Source organism: Megalops cyprinoides, chromosome 22 (genome assembly GCF_013368585.1).
Source record: "Megalops cyprinoides isolate fMegCyp1 chromosome 22, fMegCyp1.pri, whole genome shotgun sequence".
Lineage (NCBI taxonomy): Eukaryota > Metazoa > Chordata > Actinopteri > Elopiformes > Megalopidae > Megalops > Megalops cyprinoides.
Window position 1 is genome coordinate 26,503,302 of NC_050604.1, and position 19,341 is coordinate 26,522,642.

Here is a 19,341-nt window from a genome sequence, read left to right on the forward strand (position 1 = left end):
TTATGAGAGCTGTGTAGTGAATTCGCTCACACCAGAACTCTTGTCTCATGACACACAGTGAAACAAAGTCCCTTTGCCTGACTGCACTCATGATAATTGTCTGGAGGGTGTCTATATAAACTGTTAAATTCAGCCAGTGTGAAGCTCGCTCCCCTTACCTGGTGTGCACTGCCTGATATTACTAGTTAATACTCTTTATCAGTCGCTGGGGTAATTTTAAGACCTACAAAAGTGAATCTATTGAATTAAGAATATGTTTGTTTAGGGACTTAATTTTCTCATGTTTTTTGCTGAGATTAAGGCTTTGGATTTACTAATTGTACGCTCTGGAATCACTTCAGAAGTAATACTGTAATTAGAACAGTGCTATGTTTACTCAGATCTGTTAGAACAAAGCTGTATCAGCTGCATAAAGAGCTAACACTGCTGTCTTTCTGATTACAGAAAAGCAACGTAACACAACTGGTAAGTGTTTTTTCACTTTTTGCATGTGTGTATGAGTAACTACAGGCTAAGTGAAATACACTGAGAAAGGTGATGTCAGGAAACTCAGATCACATTGAATGCAGACAGATAAAAACAGAAGAATAAATAGTACCAGGTTTAACAGCAGGGAGAATGCACAGAGCACTGCTACCATGATGCTCATGAAAACTCTTCACAGGATGACAAGCCTGACATTTACAGAATATAGGGTTCAGATTTGAGTTCATGGCATCTGGTTTACATCTTAAAAGAGGTAACCACCTGCACTGTTTTCTCAGAGATGATATGAACACCCACAGATGTCAAAAACGTGTTGAATTAAGAATACAGGTTTATAATAGAAGGGACCTGTAGCGAAGGGCGAGAGCAGTCACCCCGCCCAGCCTCAAACCCAGGTCTACGGGGTACCAACCTGCAGCTTTGCCCGTGACACCAAAGAGCCAGGCTCATTGATATGGCAGTCAGAGTGCATACTGAACTGTAGTGACAGCACTCTGTCACAGGACCCATTTTTCATTGTCATGGATCATGCAGATCACTTTATTTAACCCTTTATTGCAGATATTGCAGTTAAAGTGCTCAGCTCTCTGTATCAGCCACCCACTTAGTCCTCAGCTAAACACGCCCTGTGTGATGACTGACCCAAAGTCTTATTCAGCTGTACCCTTAGAGTCCCCCCGCCAAATTCCCAAAAGATCCAAACCACACGTCCACCTGCTAAATGTCTGTGCTCAGACTCTCTCTCCGTCTGACACCTGTTCCTCCTAAACATTGTGGTAAAGACCTGCATGTTGATTGCACACAGCTGTTTAGAGAACCTGCTGAAGTTATCGGTGTAATATAAACCATTTTAGCTGCACTTGCATGGTAGGACTGGAGTGTCATTAAGTTTTTTCAGTTTGATCCTTTTTTTGAGGTGTTTTGTATTTTGTTTTTATTTTTTTACTCAGATGTTCTACTGTTTATAAGATTGCCAGTAACATGTTGATGGCACAAAAAGTTTCTCTATAGTTAATGCATGCTGTCGATATGCCATAAGCTGTGCCTTATATTCTACTTAATAGCAAGAACAGGAACAATGAAAACAATTTATTGACAACTCTGTATCAAGTGAAGTGTTATCAGCATGATGCAGTAGTGAAGATGGAGCAGCTCAGGGATTGTTCACCGTTTGTGATCCATGGTCTAGAGTAGACCACTCAGGCTAGTGGTGTTGTCATGATACCAAGACTGTACACCATGATACAACATGAGAGTCATGACTTATGATATTACTGTAATACCATGGCAGGTATTTAACCAGATCTTTGTAATTTTTGTGGCAGAAGAAAGAGAATTTGATCTGCCTCAATAAAAGCCAGTGTGGCCAATATGATCCTAATTTCTTTGTTAATATCATTTTACTAAGCTTAAGTTCTGAAATAACAGCACAACAATTGACCTTTAGGCTCATACATACCTAAATATACTGTTTATGATATACCAGTAAGTGGGGAAAAGCATGGCAGTGGTTCATGCCTGTGTGTGGGGAGGGGTGAGGAGAAGTCAGCCAGTTACAGAAGGAGCCTGCACACGTGGGCAGGATGAAGGTGATTCACTCTGTCCAGGTATACTGAAGCTGGCTATGAAAGTATTTCTATTTCCCCAGGGAAGAAGGATAAGCAAGAGGAATGTGGGGCAAGACAGGAAATGTTGGATGCCGGAAATTGACAGTAATTGTATATCTTTTTTGTTTTATTTGTTGAGAAACTGCAGTATTTTCTTTATAGTCAAGCCTACCTTCCACAACATAAGGCTTTAGTGTAGCTTTTCATTTGTACACTGAAAGCTACGCTTTAAAAACCTTAATTTTTGTCTGTAGTTTGTTTCATCCGTTTTAGGATATATCTCAAGATGCCATCTGAAGTTTGTTCTTTGGAGTCTGAGTTGGCTGTTTCCTTTACTGCTTCCTGACTGCTGACACTTTTTTCTGTGTCATGAGTGGAGACCTTTCATATCAGATCTTCTTTGCTTGCTTCAGGGCTCCTCTGAATCAGGTTCTCTGCTGTGGTAAAACGTGCATGTGCTCCAAAATGGTTTCCTTTGCCTCGGTTTTCATTGCAGCAAGTGTCTGTGGCCCTGTTTACACTTGGTTTTAAAATGCGTCTTGGGCGATCAGATCGCAAGTGGAGAGTGCTAACGACCGCCAAGATGCATTGTGATCCGATCACTCAAACCACTTGCCAAGGTGGTCTGAGACGCATTTGACCACATATCTTTTTTAGTGTAAACGCTAATGCGTCCTGATGCGTCCTCGACAAGGACGTAACAGGAAAATACGTCATAACTGCAGTTCACTCTTCGGGATCTTGTGGCCATCACAGCAGCAGCGAGAGCCCCTGCTTTTCTAACATTCTTCCTTTGTCTTGTCCTTCACTCTTTTGCAAGTTGCAAATGACTTTGTCCTGCCAGTCTCAACAGGTGGAATAGCCTGTACATGTATATTAGTTCTTGAAACATTTTTGTTTTCTTAACTAGCCTGTACCAAACAAATTTGACTATCTGGTGACAGAGACTGACATAATAACTGCAGGCGGGGTGACGTAGCCAGTAACGAAATCTGAACACAAGTGGTCAGCTGGACACCTTGGAGATGCATGTTAGACACGAGTGTAAACGGCAATGTGTCTCGGCTGTCCACTTGTGATCCCATCACCCAAGACGCAAAAACCAATTGTAAACAGGGATTGAGAGGCAGCGTCAAGAATTATTTGTAGGTTCCTGTTTTTGGATCTTTTCTTCAGATCTGTACATAACTTTTCCTTCATTTCTTGTGCCAAGTTTCTGTTGGAAACAGAGAGACATGAAGTCTTCCACATAACCAGCAGTGCAGAGGAGAGAGTTGGGTCTTTCTCCCAATTTAGTGTATCAGTAAAACAGGGCATCTCGAAAGGTTTCACAGGTGCTGATGTTAGTGCCCATTGGCATAAGATGGAATTTTTCCTGTTTTCTGCCATTACGGCACAGACAGCTTGCTGCTGGACTAAAAACTGCTCCACCATGTCATGAGTTCCAGTGTGTCGGTTCATCATAAGTGAGTTCATGTTGTTCAGTGCCCTCGTCTGTATGCTTTGTGGCAGCTGCCACACATTTGGTAGTCCCAGTCGATGTTTAGTGATTTGTTGACAGCTAATCCAAAACATGGAATCTGTGTAATGTGAGAAAGCCTTGCAGTCGTTGGTGACAGTGGTGATTCAGTCTCTCTTCTGTCAGAGTTTGGCAGGGTGATGGCTGTTCAGTGCTGCTCACCCTAAGCTCTGAACTCCATTTCCCAGCTGCCCTTTCCAGCTGCGCAGTCAGGGCCGTAAACGCGTCCATCGCTCTTCCGCTCCAGCCGTCTGCGGTGCATGAGGAGCAGTGTACCCCTGCAAGCTGCGCACTTGCTGCCTCTCCTGTGTCAGTAACACACAGAAATTTCTGCTTAAAGCTGTTCCTGCCAGGTAGCTCTGATTTGCTTAATCGCTGCATACCTTGTCTAAATTCTGATTTCTCAATGGAACAAACTGGTCATGTCATCAGTAATTGATCATAGACAGTAAGAGAATGAAGATATGAAATCAACCTCATATTTCTACAAGAATTATCTGTAGTGTCATTACAAAAATTAGGGTTCAGTTACTTGTCAGCTTTTATCACATTTTTTGGGTGTACGAGAGGAGGCAAACAGGTCAGTGGATGTTAAGGCTTCTGTCTCGCTTTCTTTCTGTGTTCTCCTTGTCTTCATTTTCTTTTTTTCTTTCCCCTCACAGTGGTGTGATCCCACCCACCTGAAACCAAAAGGGGATGGGACCCGAGACCAGACCCGTGTCCCTGCCTTCCTGAAAGACGCCACACCCCTCAGAGTGCTGGGCACGAGCCCTCAATTTGTCCTGGCCTAGATCATTCTGTTATTTTCTGAATTCAGTCAGACACAGCCCCGCTGAGGGTTAGCATGCGTGTGTGTGTGTGTTTGTGTGTGCGCGTGTGTTTGTGTGTGTGTGTGCATGAGTGCATGCATGTGTGTGCTGTAGCTTCAGACCCCCCCCCCAAACAGAGGCTCAGCTGGTAGGACATGAGCCTGCAGCCAGACCTTTCTCTGAGGTTCACTGTGCTGTTCACCCCTGCGTTGCTGCTGCAGTCAGTGAGGTTTTTGTGTCTCTTCCATGAAAGTCATTTTATCCTGTTTTAAACTGTCACTGAATGCACACAGGCAGAGTGTGCAGCTTCCTCCTGCAGCCGTCGGCCTCAGAGTGACACTCCTCATGGTCACCTCTGAAAGGCTGTGCTGCTGCTCGCTTTCACATCTTAAATCTTTGGTTTTGTGGCACTGCATAGCTACATAATAAAAGGAAGGAAATGCTACTAAAATAAAGTCAAATCACAGAGTTAAGCCATAAGACATGAACAAAACTAGTTATTAATACAAACCCAGAAAATTTATCAAAAGTTAACAAAAAATCAAGACTGTGTATTTTTGTTTCTGTTTTTATTAATCTGATGTATTTTAGAAATCAATTTCCATTTCACATTTCCATTCCAATTTTTTTTTTCCATTCCATATTTTGAGTCCATTTTTAAATATGGACAGAATAACTTGAGCTGATTTACTGCATACAGTAAAGCAGGGCTCATTCTCAGTCCTCATCAGTTCATTAATATTGTAACACAGATGTTTGTATGAGGAGTGAGACTGTAGCCCAGTGCAGGGCTTCCCAGTCCTGCTCTTACTGCCTGTGTGCAGCTTTCCATTCCATATCAGCTCTCTGCCACTGAGCTGTTCATTGAGTCTTTAATCTGACATCTACAGAGCTTAGTATTCTCCATATTTTTTGTTTAAATGTGACTTGAAAATCACTGGCAGCTGTTTCTGAAAAGCTGGATTACTTTTTCAGTTAATTCTTTTAAATTCAAGCGTAATTAATCAACTAAATAATATCATATGGGGAAATACTAATATGAAAAATTGACAAATCTAAATGGGTAAACCTCAGACATTCAGGCTAAGAGGGAGTCAGTTCAACAGCTATGGTGTCTTTTGAATTTCGGAAAGAGTTTTATCTGTTCATATCTCGCATCACAATTTGTAAGTAATGTCAGTGACTGTCATGATGTTTAAGAATGTAAAGAATGAGATGAGTGCTCACATGTGTTACTCTGAGTAACCACAGAGCCTTGTAGTGGTTATACTGAACGCCTGATTCCCCATGACCACCCGCTAAAACCATCAGCTACGGCTGAGGCTGAGCTGTATAGAATGCTTGAATGATGGGGGAAACTTGCGATCTTTGTTTTTTAATAGCACATTTTAGATGCCTGTGTGAATCTCACATTATATGCTTCCTCAATTGGGTGGCTTCACGAGTCTAATTTTATCTTGTGCCTCATGTGTGTCAAATATTCATATTCACAGTGTAATCACTTGTGCAGCTGAGTTTTAATTTTAACTGGAGTGTTCCTGAAGCCTTATCTGACGCCACCTAGTGGAGATCACAGCCACTGCTCTATTTCCTGTAACGGTAAGAGTGGTGTGTTCTCCTGCACGGGTCTATGCTTGTTTGCACTTCCTCATGAGTAATCTGAATGTTCTAACAGCAGTGGTGTAATATTTGAACGTTAAAGCTTTGATTACAAGTGCCTGTTGTTGTTTTTACATGTTGCCTTACTTGGCAGAGATGATCTGCACAGGTGTAAAGTGCATGAGAAAAGCTGAATTCCCATCCAAAGCAAGGGGCCATTGTCTCAGAGGCATTAGCTGCTGTGTCTGTGTTATGAGCACAGCGCTCTGTGAGTTCTCTGCAGTGTAAGCCCATAGGGGGAGGGGTTAGTGTAACTCCCACTCCTCCAGTGTGTGTGCATATGTGTGGCTGGAGGAAGCTGGCCCTCTCTCCTCTGGTTCATCTGAGGTCAGTCCAAGACTTTAAAGGGAAACAATGCTGTGCCTTTCAGCTAAAGCTGAAATCCACTGCATTTCATGATGACAGGGAAAGAGAGAGAAAGACTCATTCAGCCATCTGCAGCTTCCCTTCTGCATCGCTTTGTTTTCAAAGATTCCCCAAACGGAGGAGGGGGGAGAAAAAAAAACTCTTTAAACGACATAGCTTTTGCTTCATGTTTTAGTGTGATTGTCTAAAAGTTGAAAATCTTCCTGTTTTTTATGTCATTTTTACATATGTATTATTCTGAGTCATCCTTAAGAGTTTTGCACTTCCCTCTGGTATGAGTTCCATGGCCATTCCTTTTGCACTCATTTAAGGAGAAAAAATATTTGATTTTTGTGCACTGTAAACTATAAGCTGTTTGCTGCCAAATAATGCGTATGTGCTGTTTTACTATGTAATCTCTGTGCTGTGAAAACGCTGTTGACTGAGATGTTTGTTTTTATATTTTGCATTTTGGTTTAGTATTCAGTCAGTGTGCAGCTCCTCTGTTGTGGCAGGTTTCAGTGCTCATTGTCTGATTGGCTGTGAGGCGTCTACTGCTGGTGCACTCTGCAGTGCTGAACCACTAAACCAGAATCGCTTCAATGAACACCCCGCGGAAAGGGAAATGTGAACAGTGGGATTCATTGAAGTCATCCTGGGTTTTAGATGTCAGTCAGATTCATCATTTGATGTACTGTTACAATGGAGATTAATTATTTCTCAATATCACTTGACTACAACTGTAGCTCAGTCATCGCATCACCTGTTGCTTACAGTAGCATCTGTTGGAGACATACAGTAGCTTATTACAGTAGATCATTGCAGCTTTCAAATATGCCCCAATACAGTTATGTATGCTACTAACAGTGCTTGATGATACTATAGTATGAAACTTAAAAGGAAAAATGCTAAATCATACTCAGAGCATGTCAGTATATTATGCGCATCATTTGGGCTGTTTCATTCCTGTAAGAATGCTTTGTGTCCATGTTCTTAATCTTCTAATAAAACATGTAAATGTATGTTTATTGTGTGTGAATTGAAGGACTCTGCTTACAGGTTCCATTAGAGTAATAAAGGTGATCTCCGCTTTTACAGAACATTGTATTCCTGTAAACCACATCATAAGCCGCGGCATCTGGAACTGAATGTTATTTTCCCATTGATTCATTGTTATAGGCAGGAGTACTTTCTTCTGTCTAAAAAACTAAAGAAACATCTGTGCACTATTAATACTGTATAAATATTTGTATATTTAAATATAGTCACATCAGAATTACAGTATAATGACATGTGACATTTGGCGAATGTCAGGACAGGGAGAAGAGCAAATGGGACAAGTGTTTCTTAAGGGTGAGTGAGACAGAAGATACCCTGAATGTTACACAGTCACTTCAGGGTCAGTAGACACCCAGCAAGCTGCTACAAATGGCATTACATCAGTACTGTCTGTCTCACTGCCTTCCTTTTTCTGTAGTATATCTCTTTACGATTTTATGGTAAAGAGATTCCAGGTTTCAGTCAAAATGTTTTATAACACTCTGATCTCCATCTTGTGCTTGTGCTTTTTTATTAACAAGAACTTGCAGTTCTTGTTAATGCTGCCTCTTGTACCATTCCTCCCAAAAACCACACCAATGTGAAGGCATCCCACACTACAGGAAAAAAAAAAAAACATTTCTTTTTCTGTATGGGGAAGTTAAATTTAAGTATTAAGTGTTGACCTGCATCCAGAGGCCCTAATTTTAACACTTCCACAACACTGCTTCTGCTGTAGTGTATGGGGGGGGGGGGGGGGGGGGATACTAGGGAATACTAGTTGTATTCTAGTACAACTGTTCTGTTAATCTCTCTGCCAATCTCTCGTCACACCTTGCAGTACAAACAGCATAGAGATGCAGCCATTTTATTTGTAAAGCAACCAAGTGGTTGCCTCATGATGTGGAACTCGTCAGACCTGTTGAATGAGCAGGGAAGTCTCTAACTGCAAGAACTATCTTGTTTCATCTACTACACTGCAAGTTAGTAGCAGTGCTCTACATTATAAGTAAGGAGGGACTATTCAGTGTATAGGATACGCCCAGGTCCCACATGTGATCCTCTCTGCTAAATGGGTTTAGACCTAATGTCTTACTGTAATTGGGTTACTGTAAAGATACAGTGAAACTAGTGAGATTAGCCTGAAGTGATACAATTGGTACTTACAAAAAAGTATGGAAAAAAAATAATGCAGCATGGTATCTCACATTTTACTTCAGACTCAGATTTTCCCATTACAGCAATAGCACGCCTGTCATGGCAGTAAAAGCGCCGACTTTGTAACAGAAGGCCATGAAGAGCATGAAAACTAGCAGGCAAGATATTTCTCTCACAGTCCACTTCACACTCATGGACCAGCCTTGCGCATGTGAAGCAATTCATTTGAAAGCCAGCACTGCCATCTAGAGGAAGTTGTCAGGAGTGCACCTTGTGATGAGATGTCGGTGGACCGTGCTGTAATGCCGAAGGTTATTTATCTCACTTTCAGTAAAGTCAACTTTGAATGACATACTTACTGTAAAAGTAAATATATTTGACATTATTATGTCAGAGACAGTATAATTTCCGCTTTCTGAAAATCTGGCTCAGAGTATACAGTCCCCGAATCAGAGCGAAACGGTCAAATTTTTCAAATTTTACCGCCAAAAGTGATGTGAGCCTCAAGTGAGAGATTCGCGGCTCCGGCTGGCTGCACGATGAATGGTCTGTATGCTTTTATATAAGTTAATATCAACACTATTAACTGTATTTATTAATGATAAAAGCTTAGTGTCCTACAAAGTCCATTAGGTGGGTAACAACCTTAATGCTTCCTTTACCACATCGGGAGCTCGTTGCGCTATGCTAGCTAGCGAAACAAAGTCCAGCTCAGGCGATTCGCTTGCTATAATTGGCTAACTGGGTAGTTTCTGAATGATGTTCAATATAAGTTATTGTCAGGTTCAGTGAGATTGTTATTTAGTTTTTGATTGTCCGAATGTGCAGTATTGCCAGGCTTAAACACAGCGGTAAACTACTGAGAAGTGAACGGCCAATCTAAGTTGTTTGAGTCAGACATAACCATCGTTTAATACGGTCCCTTTCATTGCTGTGAAAAGTGCAGATCGGGAAGAGCAAAGTCCCCTCGGCAGTGGAGCAGGACCAGGAGTCCAGTGATCAGAATCACATAGGTTAGTAAGTCAGGCCAAGCTTTGGCAGGGGATTCCATGTGACAGTTTATGTGACAGGCTGACTAGGTCCAGATTAATTTTCTAATATAAGAAAAAGAGAGAGAGAGAGAGACATTTGGTGTCAGTCTTGGTTCAGATCACATGGATTCAGCCTTACAATGTGGGATATAGACATAGTTCACCAAAGTGGTTTACCAAAAAGAGTGAAAGTACCACTGCTGTAGGTGGTGACACAGCATGATTATCTCAAGACACACACACGCGCGCACATACTCACACACAGGCACCTGCAGTACACATCAGACAGGCAGAACCAATGCAGGAAGTCAGAGACACATTTATTTTGTGTGACATTGATGGCCAGTGCAGTATTACAGTATTAATACACGGGGAAAGAGATCTGTATCATATGTAATGTCCTATACCAGGAATTACAGGCTAACATCTGCATAGCAGCCCCATAATGAACTGAGTAACGGTTTAGCGTGGGTGTGTTGGATCATCTTGGGTGTGGGTGTGTGTGGGGGGGGGATGCCTGGTTTAGAAGCATTGAGATAAAGTCACCATGATATTTTATGACCATTCTTATTAAAGTAACTAAAGTTTCTGTTAAATCTGTCAAATTTTAGAAACATACATAACTATGAGTAATACACACTAGTTTAAAATCTCTAGTCTCCTTGACTGTTGTTATTAGTAGCAAACAAGGTGAAATTAATATGTGACTCCTGCATTCAAAAAAACAGGTAGAGAAGGGTAAGGTGCCTGTTTCATCAGAAGGGGATCACACTGGCCTTTGATTGGCTCAGATGTCTCATGTGACACATCTGGACCAATTATGTCTTACATGCAAAGCAAAGAGCAGCGTTATATCAATGTAGTGGACAGAGATACTCCTTTTCCATTATCTCATTAGAGCTATACACACCATGGTAGGCCAGTTTTTTAAACTTTTCCACTTAGAGCTATACCACACCATGGTAGGCCAATTTTTAAATCTTTTCCTCTCAGTAATAATAATAATAATAATGTGTAGATAATTAGCAAACTTGCAAAAAATTAACATTTTATGTAAAAGCTGACTGACTTTGATTGAATGCAATGTCTGCACACATTACAGATGGTTAGCTATGGTCTTCAGTGTTGCAGCAGTCACGCTCACTTGTAGCTAGCTGATGACAATCCACAGCACACAACAGCATCGGCTAGCAATGGCCATTCACTACGCATGCAAAAGCTCCACCCACTCCAGTCTGTTTAGAAGGGGAGTTGTGCCAGTGGGGCAGGAAATCAGGCTGTGCCACAAACAGTTCTGCAGCCAGCGTGGCCCAGGCTCTGCTCCAATGGGACAGTGGAAAAGGGGAAGGATATACAGCCATGCAAAGAAGGTCAGCAGAGACACAATCACAGTGAGAAAAATGTTTGGATTACATATCAGATGTGATTTTTATATATTTATGAAAGAGTTCCTCTCTTCCCCTTCCCCATTTGCTGTGTGGTCCTGTCTATCAGCATTACTGTCCAATGGAAAAAGCCCCTGAGTCATTGGACAGCTTCTCTTCCAGTTTGACTGACTGCTGACTACAGCTGCTTCGATAACGTCCGTTGCTGTGAGAGACATTGGCCATGATCTGAGATTCAGACACCTAAACAGACAGAAGGAGGGACAGAATGAGGAGAGATGGCGAGAAACGTAGAGGCCCCAAAGCCAAAGTAATGGTTCATACAAAACTTAATACAGCGTGGAGATCAGACAAATATTGCCATTCACACAGAGGCTGAGAGAGTTACAGTCTGGCCCCATTCCTCACACTAAGACACACACGCACGTTTACATATATATATATATTTACAGTGCTTTGGCAGCTCAGGCTTCTATGTGCTCAGAGGCAGAGGTTGTAGTTACAGTTAGAAATGATGGATTATTCCTGCACCTCTTCAAATTTCTTGGCCTTGTATTGTTCTGCCCCCTTCAGGAAGTTCAGAAGAATGATGTCACAAAGAACCGTACCCTGCAGCAAATCAGACAGAGTGAAGAACAGAGCACTTTAATGGACGACAGAGCTACGGTAGGAGTACAGCGTACTGCATTAACAGAAACAGTAACAGCAGATTAATTATCTCAGTAAAGCGGTTATGAAGGAGTCTCACCACTCCAACAGAAGTGAAGGCAGCTACCATGTTGATGAGAGTTGGGATCATGTTGAACTTCCCAGCCTGGGTGGGAGTGAGACAGAGGCACAATTACACACAGAGAACAGACACTCTCTCAAAGGCAGCCAGAACAGCATTAACCCGACACAACCAGAGTCTCGCTCACACAGGCGCAGAGTCATACACAAACATACAGAACAGAGATGCTCACAATGAAGGGAACATGTTAGCAAGCTTGACACAAAATTATATTGAAGATGTGTTAATTATATTGAATATTATATTGAAGATCAGTTGGCTGATGTTTCAATAATGGACGAAAATATTTAACACAGAAAACAGCATGAAAAATTTGAGAACAGGTAGCAAGTGGTCATGGGAGACGTAGTTCTTGGAAACTTACGTTGCCGTTGACTAGCACATCGAACCTGATTGCATAAGCCTTGAGAAGTGTGCGGTATTCTGTCCCGTTCTCCATCTTGTAGTATTTGGCATACCTGACAGCACGAAAATGGTTAGTGTAGCATGAAAGAGACGGATAAAGAGAATAATGTTTGTAGTCTTCTGATTGTCCAGGGTTTGGGGAGAATGTGCTGATTGGTTAGGGTTGAGTGGGAATATTCTGACTGGTCATCGTGTTCAGTTGGAGTGCCGTGACAGTCTACTCTTTAATAGAAGTTGTTCCAGTTGGCCAGTGTTATGGGAGAGTTCTGAATGGTCATGTGTTCAGTGAAAATGTTCTGAATCATTGGTGTTCATCTGCAGAGTGGTCAGGGGTGTGTGGGAATGTTCTCTTTGCTCAGATGGAAACATGGTCACTGTTGAGAGGCAGCGTTTTGTACCTGAAGTTGTATCCTGGAGATACGTTGTTTTTCTCAGAGACGGCGTCAAGGCGTGTGAAGGAGTAGGAGGGATTACAGCTCTCCTCTGACTTATCCAGATCGCACATCCACCCGATCTTTATACCAATCACTCCTCCCTGAAAGAAAGAGAGGGAGTCAGTCAAAACGTCTGTCAGGACTGAAAGAGGGGTGCAAATGAGAGACAGGGTGAGTGAGACCCGGCTCTCAGGGTGACAGAATGAGAGAGAGGGTGAGTGAGACCCGGCTCTCAGGGTGACAGAATGAGAGACAGGGTGAGTGAGACCCAGGTCTCAGGGTGACAGAATGAGAGACAGGGTGAGTGAGACCCGGCTCTCAGGGTGACAGAATGAGAGACAGGGTGAGTGAGACCCGGGTCTCAGGTTGACAGAATGAGAGACGAGGCTGATCCTTAACTTCTTGGCGAGGGTGGAGAAGTTCTGGTGGGCAAATCGTATCACATCTCCTACCCTGAAGATGGGGCAGTAGGTGTTGTTCACTGTGTCGAAGTTGCACTTCTTTATGTAAGATGGAGTTATGGTGGGTAGGAAATTACCCCTGAGAGAGAGGGTGAGAAGGGGAGTCACCCATCAAGTCATCCTTATTTTATAAAAACGAAATTGTGAACATATGCAGAAAAAATTACCGACAGGTGTTTATCTTAACTTCTATACTATACAGTTTTCTTCATGTGAGCCATTTATTTTTAACATATATAATTGTTTGCAAATATAATGCAACATGTTATGTAACTGCATGTGCTGTAAAAAATATATGATGTATGCATTTCATTATAAATAACAGGGGCAATATACTATTAGTTTAATGTACTGATAGTATTAATAGTTTATTGGCATACATTCTCATAAGTTCAAATTCCTCAGTGATATCACTAGCAGTTACTATGATTGTATTGTAATTAATAGATTTCAGCAACTCAGCATTAAGTGGAGTAAATTATTAAATTATAGGATTATGATTGTGCTGATGATGATCTGATATCAGGCTTGGCAGGGTTCCTTTTTCTTATTTAACTGTAATCAGATTTTAACTGTCATCCTTTTTCTTATTTAACTGTCATCAGATTTTTTTTTTACTATAACATTATAACATATTTAACATGTATTTCATGAAGTCACATAAGCAGGTTCCGTTGCTTCATAATACTTGAAAAAAGGTTTGGGAAACAGTGTTTACAAACTAAAGAGGGTTTTATTAAAGATGGTAGACTTTTATAAAAGATGACTCTCAGCATGTGGAATAAAGTCACGTGCCTTCGCAAAACAAGAACCTGAACATCGTAACAGAAGAATGTTAAGTATGTTTCAAATAAGAAAGTGGGCCTCTTGGATTTAAATCTGAATGTATTTTTTCTGTCAGGTAGCTGAATTATGTGAAAACAAGCCAATGAAAACAATGTTTATTTGATATTAACTGAATCCTGCAAAGCCTAATAATAGGTAATGAATCCCATGCTTATAATGGAATATGAATTCCTTGTGCATCGACTGTGAGACTGACTTGGTGAAGTTAAAAAGCGGGAAACGGATGCTGTTCTTGATGAAGATGGTGAAATTTTCAACCTCCATCATGGGCTCTCTGAGAGAGGGAGAGAGAGAGAGTGTAATAAATCTGCACTGAAAAGTTTAAATATTGTGGCGCACTGAATACTACATTACATTAAAACTATTGAGAGAGAATTAATACAGCACAGTATAGATACAGTGACTACCTGGACACTACAGTATATTAACACTGCACTGAGAGAGAGGATTAATACAGCACAGTATAGATACAGTGACTACTTGGACACTACAGTATATTAACACTGCACTGAGAAACAGGGTTAATACAGTAATATAATTTAATTAATATAGTATGTGTTCTTTAGTGTAATTGACTGCACACCCTGGTAAATGGCTGCACAGGAATGTATAGACTGGAGGTACAGACTGACAGACAGACAGAGCCTCACGTTTCAATGTAGTCAATCTCAGCAGGACACCAGCCTGTGATCTCACAGGTTTTTAAGGAGCTGTTGAAGGTGACACACCTGCCTGTCATCAGACCTGAGAGGTAGATAAAGCCAGTGAAACAGAAGCAGCAGAGTTTTCTCTAATTTCTCATGGTAGCATGCAAAAACCATCACCAGTCTGGATGAAGCAGTCAATCACCTGATGAGGAAAGGGAGAAAGTTTAGAAAGGACTCCTGAATATCTGACCTCTATGGCCTGGGTTCAGTCCCAGCTGTGGCATCAGCCAACAGTAGCTGGGAGACCAGAGTGACAGAGCAAATTGGCTTTGTTCTGCCAGGGAGAGGGGTGGGTAGGTTAGCCAGGGATCATCTGTTTCATTTCACACCAGCGACCCCTGCTGGTCATTCGGGCACCCACAGTCTGCCTGTATAAAGTGTCTTCCTCTGTCTTATATCTGATGACTGACTTATGACTTGTAGACTGCAGTGTGAAAAGAAGTGATGCTGGGCATTCCGTGTTTTGGAGGAGAGATCCCATGCTTGTCTGTGCTTTCCCAGATTGTAAACAGATTGCAGGGCTGAATGCCATTATAAAGACACTGTTGGGCAATCCAGATTGGAAGAAGGTGGAAATAAAACAGAAAACATTCCTCTGCATCCCACATCACACACATCAGGGAGACAGAGGTTGAAAATGAGACCATACATATTAACAGACCATACACCATACCATTATCACCATACATACTAAGGAAGACACACAAGTAAGATGGTGACATGAGCGTGAGGTTAGTATAAGAGATACAAGTGAAAGGGTGACATTACCGTTTCCTCCTGGTTTCTCCTTTTTCTTCTTGCAGTCATTGTCACTTGTACAGCTGTACTTCTTCTCACTCTGTGCACAGAGACAAACCGGGGTAAACTATGGTAAATGAGCGTGGAATGGGGCAAATCATGGTAAAAATGTAATATAACTCGTAAAATGAATGTTAATAATGTGATTTTAGAGTAATGAAAGAATAAACCACATGTTTGACGTGATTGATGACGGTTTTGTCAGCTGGCCATTAAACTGTGTCTACAAGAGAGAAGATGAATGGCAAAAGCCAATATTTTTGTGAAAAAGCAGATTTCATGCCACATGTCTTGAAGGACATGACCATTATGAGATGTTTAGGTGGGTATAAGCACTTAAATGGTGGGTTTTTGAACAAACTTAAAGGAGTGAGATTCATTACATTACATTACATGCATATAGCAGCCATTCTTATCCAGAGTGACTTCCAGCACAGTAAAGCAGAAGTGTACCCACTCAAGTTACACAAGCAACAGTGTCAGACTAACTAACCACAGTCGCAGACCAGTGAGTGTGAGCATAACACTATTCAAGCCCTACCACAACTTTACTTGTGCAACCTGACTAGGCAACAGAAGCCAAGTACACTACATCACGATACACATAAAATAAACACCAAATCCTAGCGGTAGCAGGTGTTAGGGGGCAGGGATTGGGATTCATCAGAACAGCCAGATAAGTCTGCGTTCAGTGGAAAACAATAAACTCTCTTTCTCCTTAAAGAAAAAAGGCAAAAGAATGAAAGTGGTTTGAACCCATAGCCAGCCAGTCTGAAAGATTAATCTGGGGAAAAAGCCTATTGCCCTTCCTGTTTTCACTGCTTTTTCTAAGTGTCAAATGTTTACATGCAAACAGGAGTATATGGGAAATGGCTCTTTTTGCAGAGGCATTAAAAACGGATGAATCAAGCTGTTGTATTAGTAATGGCATAATTGTGATCTCATTGTTGAGCTCAGTGTCTGTGGCTGGACTCACCTCAGGACAGACGCCCTGAATCTGGTTCTCCGTGGTTATGAGTTTAGTAATAATGCAGAACACAGATGCACCCTGACAGACAAACAGTAATTAATGACCTGCACAGTTCACACATTGTCTACGCTGAGATCTACGCAATACCAAGCCAGTACCAAGGTCAGTGCCTGCACATATCCATATGCACAAAACATCTGTTTCATTCTGTTTATGGTGGCAATTATGTCTTTAACTATACATGTTAGTGTCTCAGCACTGAATGGTGTGAATCTTCCAGGGAAAAGGGTTTCTGACCTGTGTAGGTGTGACATAATCCGCCACATCCATGACCCTGTTGTTGTAGACGCCAAAGCCCTTCACCTTGGTCATTACTGAGGACTCGATGGCAGTGTCTCTCACCTGGTACGCCTTCTCATGCACGAACACCCACCTGCAGGAGGAGAGAGAGAGAGGGAGAGAGGGAGGGGGAGAAGAGAGTGATGGAGGAGAGGTGGGTGAGAGAGGGAGGCAAAGATTAAAGGAGCAGCAGGAGATACTTAAGGAGTGAGCTTGTATTTTAGTTCATTGTTGAGTAAAGATAAGGTGCTGAAGTCAGTGAATGATAACTCCAAACTCATTTTTGCACAATAAGTTTTCATAATGAGCATTAAGTTACAGCTTCTTGACAGTGCCGTTCCTTCCTCTTCCTCTCCTGCTTTGTGCTTCTTTTGCACCGGATTGGCCTGCTGTCCCATGTGCTCTATCCTTAACATCAAGTCATTCATGTCCTACAGCTGTTAGCGCTTTCAGCTTCATAGGAGCATGTTTCTGCTCACACAATCAAACCCCTCCACCAGACACTACACAGTCTGAACTTGGCCCAGCGAGGACCAAAACGCAATCTGCAGAATATCACTCAGTGCTGCAGGGTGTCTGTACACAGTGCTACAGTGAACAAGCTGGTAAGGAGTTAACACACTGAGAAATATTCTCTGTACTACACAACGCTGCATTGTAAAGTACTAATACTCACAACACTATACTACTCTACCTAAGTAGGTGATGTAGCAGCTGCATAAACCCGTTGATTTCTCTTCCTCTCTAACACACACACTCTCTCTGTTGGGCAGTACTGACCCGATGAAGTAGATGATGATGAGAAGCTGTACGACCCGATTGATGATGCCGATGGTCCAGCTTTTCACCACCACAGACTTGGTCGTCCCATAAGTGAAGAAGTCTGTAATACAGCCCATCATTTTGAAGCAGGAATGGAGGAACAGTTCAGCCTGTAAGTGGAAATCTACAGTGTAGTGTCCTCTCCCGGTTTTACCAGGTGTAGTGTCCTCTCCCTCTGCCCTCCTGGTTTTACCGGGTGTAGTATCCTCTCCCTCTGCTCTCCTGGTTTTACCGGGTGTAGTATCCTCTCCCTCTGCTCTCCTGGTTTTACCAGGTGTAGTATCCTCTCCCTCTGCTCTCCTGGTTTTACCGGGTGTAGTATCCTCTCCCTCTGCTCTCCTGGTTTTACCGGGTGTAGTGTCCTCTCCCCTCTGTGCCACTCTAAATACCAGCTAGCCTCCTCTTTCGGCCTCGATCTCTAAATCTCAGATACAAAACAGTAATGCCAATCTGAGCTCCATCGGCCTCTTTCGGTTTGTAGCTTAATTAAAAACGAGCATGAATCCAATCTCTAACTTCCTCTTGTTGCCTCTTTATGTCAAAAACCAAATGAAAAACACTTTCTATTTCTCCCTGCCTCTGTTCCTCCCTCTCTTCCTCTCTCTCCTCCCCACAGTATTCCCCACATTCCCTTGCTTTTCCCCTGAGATTTCTCTTCCTCCCTCCATCCCTCCCTTCCCCCCACCCTCCCTCTGTTCTCAGACACATCTCATTACTGTCTGAGAGAGGAGGGTGGTTCACCCATTGCTGCCCAGTAAAACCTGTGAGAAGTGAAACACCTGCAGCCGCTTCTAAGTGACCAACACAATGATCCACGTAAATAATCAAGCTCCACGGGGATTCAGCCCTCCTCAGTGTTCTGAGACATCACTCCTCACTCATTCTGTGATCCACTCATTTACCCACTCAGCTATCACTCACCCTTCAGTCTCTGTCACCTGTCACTCATTCTCTCTCGGTCCTTCATTAATTCATCACTCTTTCATTCAGTCACTCTACTACTGATTCGTATGGGGATGAAATTGTCTTATGAGAACATCTTCAGGAAACAATGTTTGCACCTGGTCGCCTAAAATTGCTTAATATTCCCTACCATCCAGAGTAATAATTATTCCCACTGACTCCCACAAGATTGCTGCCCAAACCATAACAGATCCACCACCATGTTTAACAGCTGGGAACAGGCAGTGTGGGTTGAAGGCTCACTTTGGCTTACTCCAAACATAAACCCATCCAGAAACAGGAAAAAGTAACTTATCAGTTGTGATATGTTGTGACTTATCACACCATATTACTTGTTTAGGAAGTGCAGGTTTTGTGCTTATCACAGCAGCTTATGTGTTGCACACTGATCTTGGCTACAAGTGGAGCCCTACCATAAATAGCCATAAATAATAGCTTTGTAAAACTCACTACATACAGTTTTGGTTGAGACTGGGTCACAATGGTTATTTATTCTGGCCATTGTTGTGGTTTTTATCATCTGTCCTGCATCTATGTACTGCTGTCTGAACTTGTGACCACTGTTCCTTCCTGATGCAGTTGTTCCTTGGTTAGCAGATGCTGTAATTTTGTGGCATTTTAAATAAATTTGCCATTTCTGTGACTGACACACCTGCAATTGTACCAACTCTGTGACCTCTGTCAAAATCTTTTAGATATCTCAGGTAGCAATAGAAGTTCACTTACTAAAGGGCTGTTTTTCTCTTCTACCAGAAACATATTGGTAATT

The 19,341-nt window shown here is 42.1% G+C and overlaps 1 protein-coding gene across 1 annotated transcript; it reads right to left on the bottom strand.

Moving 5' to 3' along the window:
* Nucleotides 1–9,959: 9,959 nt before the first annotated feature.
* On the bottom strand, nt 9,960–17,875 carry p2rx3b (purinergic receptor P2X, ligand-gated ion channel, 3b). The gene is made up of 12 exons (XM_036517353.1): nt 17,568–17,875; nt 16,746–16,881; nt 16,455–16,526; nt 15,449–15,518; nt 14,624–14,717; nt 14,170–14,247; nt 13,065–13,206; nt 12,631–12,767; nt 12,192–12,285; nt 11,786–11,851; nt 11,569–11,646; nt 9,960–11,280 (listed from the first exon to the last, which is right to left on the bottom strand). The coding sequence occupies exons 1-12, from the start codon at nt 17,687–17,689 to the stop codon at nt 11,149–11,151; spliced, it is 1,221 nt and encodes a 406-aa protein (XP_036373246.1). The 5' UTR covers nt 17,690–17,875; the 3' UTR covers nt 9,960–11,148.
* Nucleotides 17,876–19,341: the final 1,466 nt, after the last annotated feature.

Excerpts from the sequence above, each read along its gene's own strand:
- p2rx3b (XM_036517353.1), bottom strand. The coding sequence starts at position 17,689 with ATGATGGGCTGTATTACAGACTTCTTCACTTATGGGACGACCAAGTCT. Across the intron at positions 15,519-16,454 it reads TTCAGGGCGTCTGTCCTGAG|AGTGAGAAGAAGTACAGCTG; the intron begins GTGAGTCCAGCC and ends CTCTGTGCACAG. Across the intron at positions 12,286-12,630 it reads TCTCCAGGATACAACTTCAG|GTATGCCAAATACTACAAGA; the intron begins GTACAAAACGCT and ends TCGTGCTGTCAG.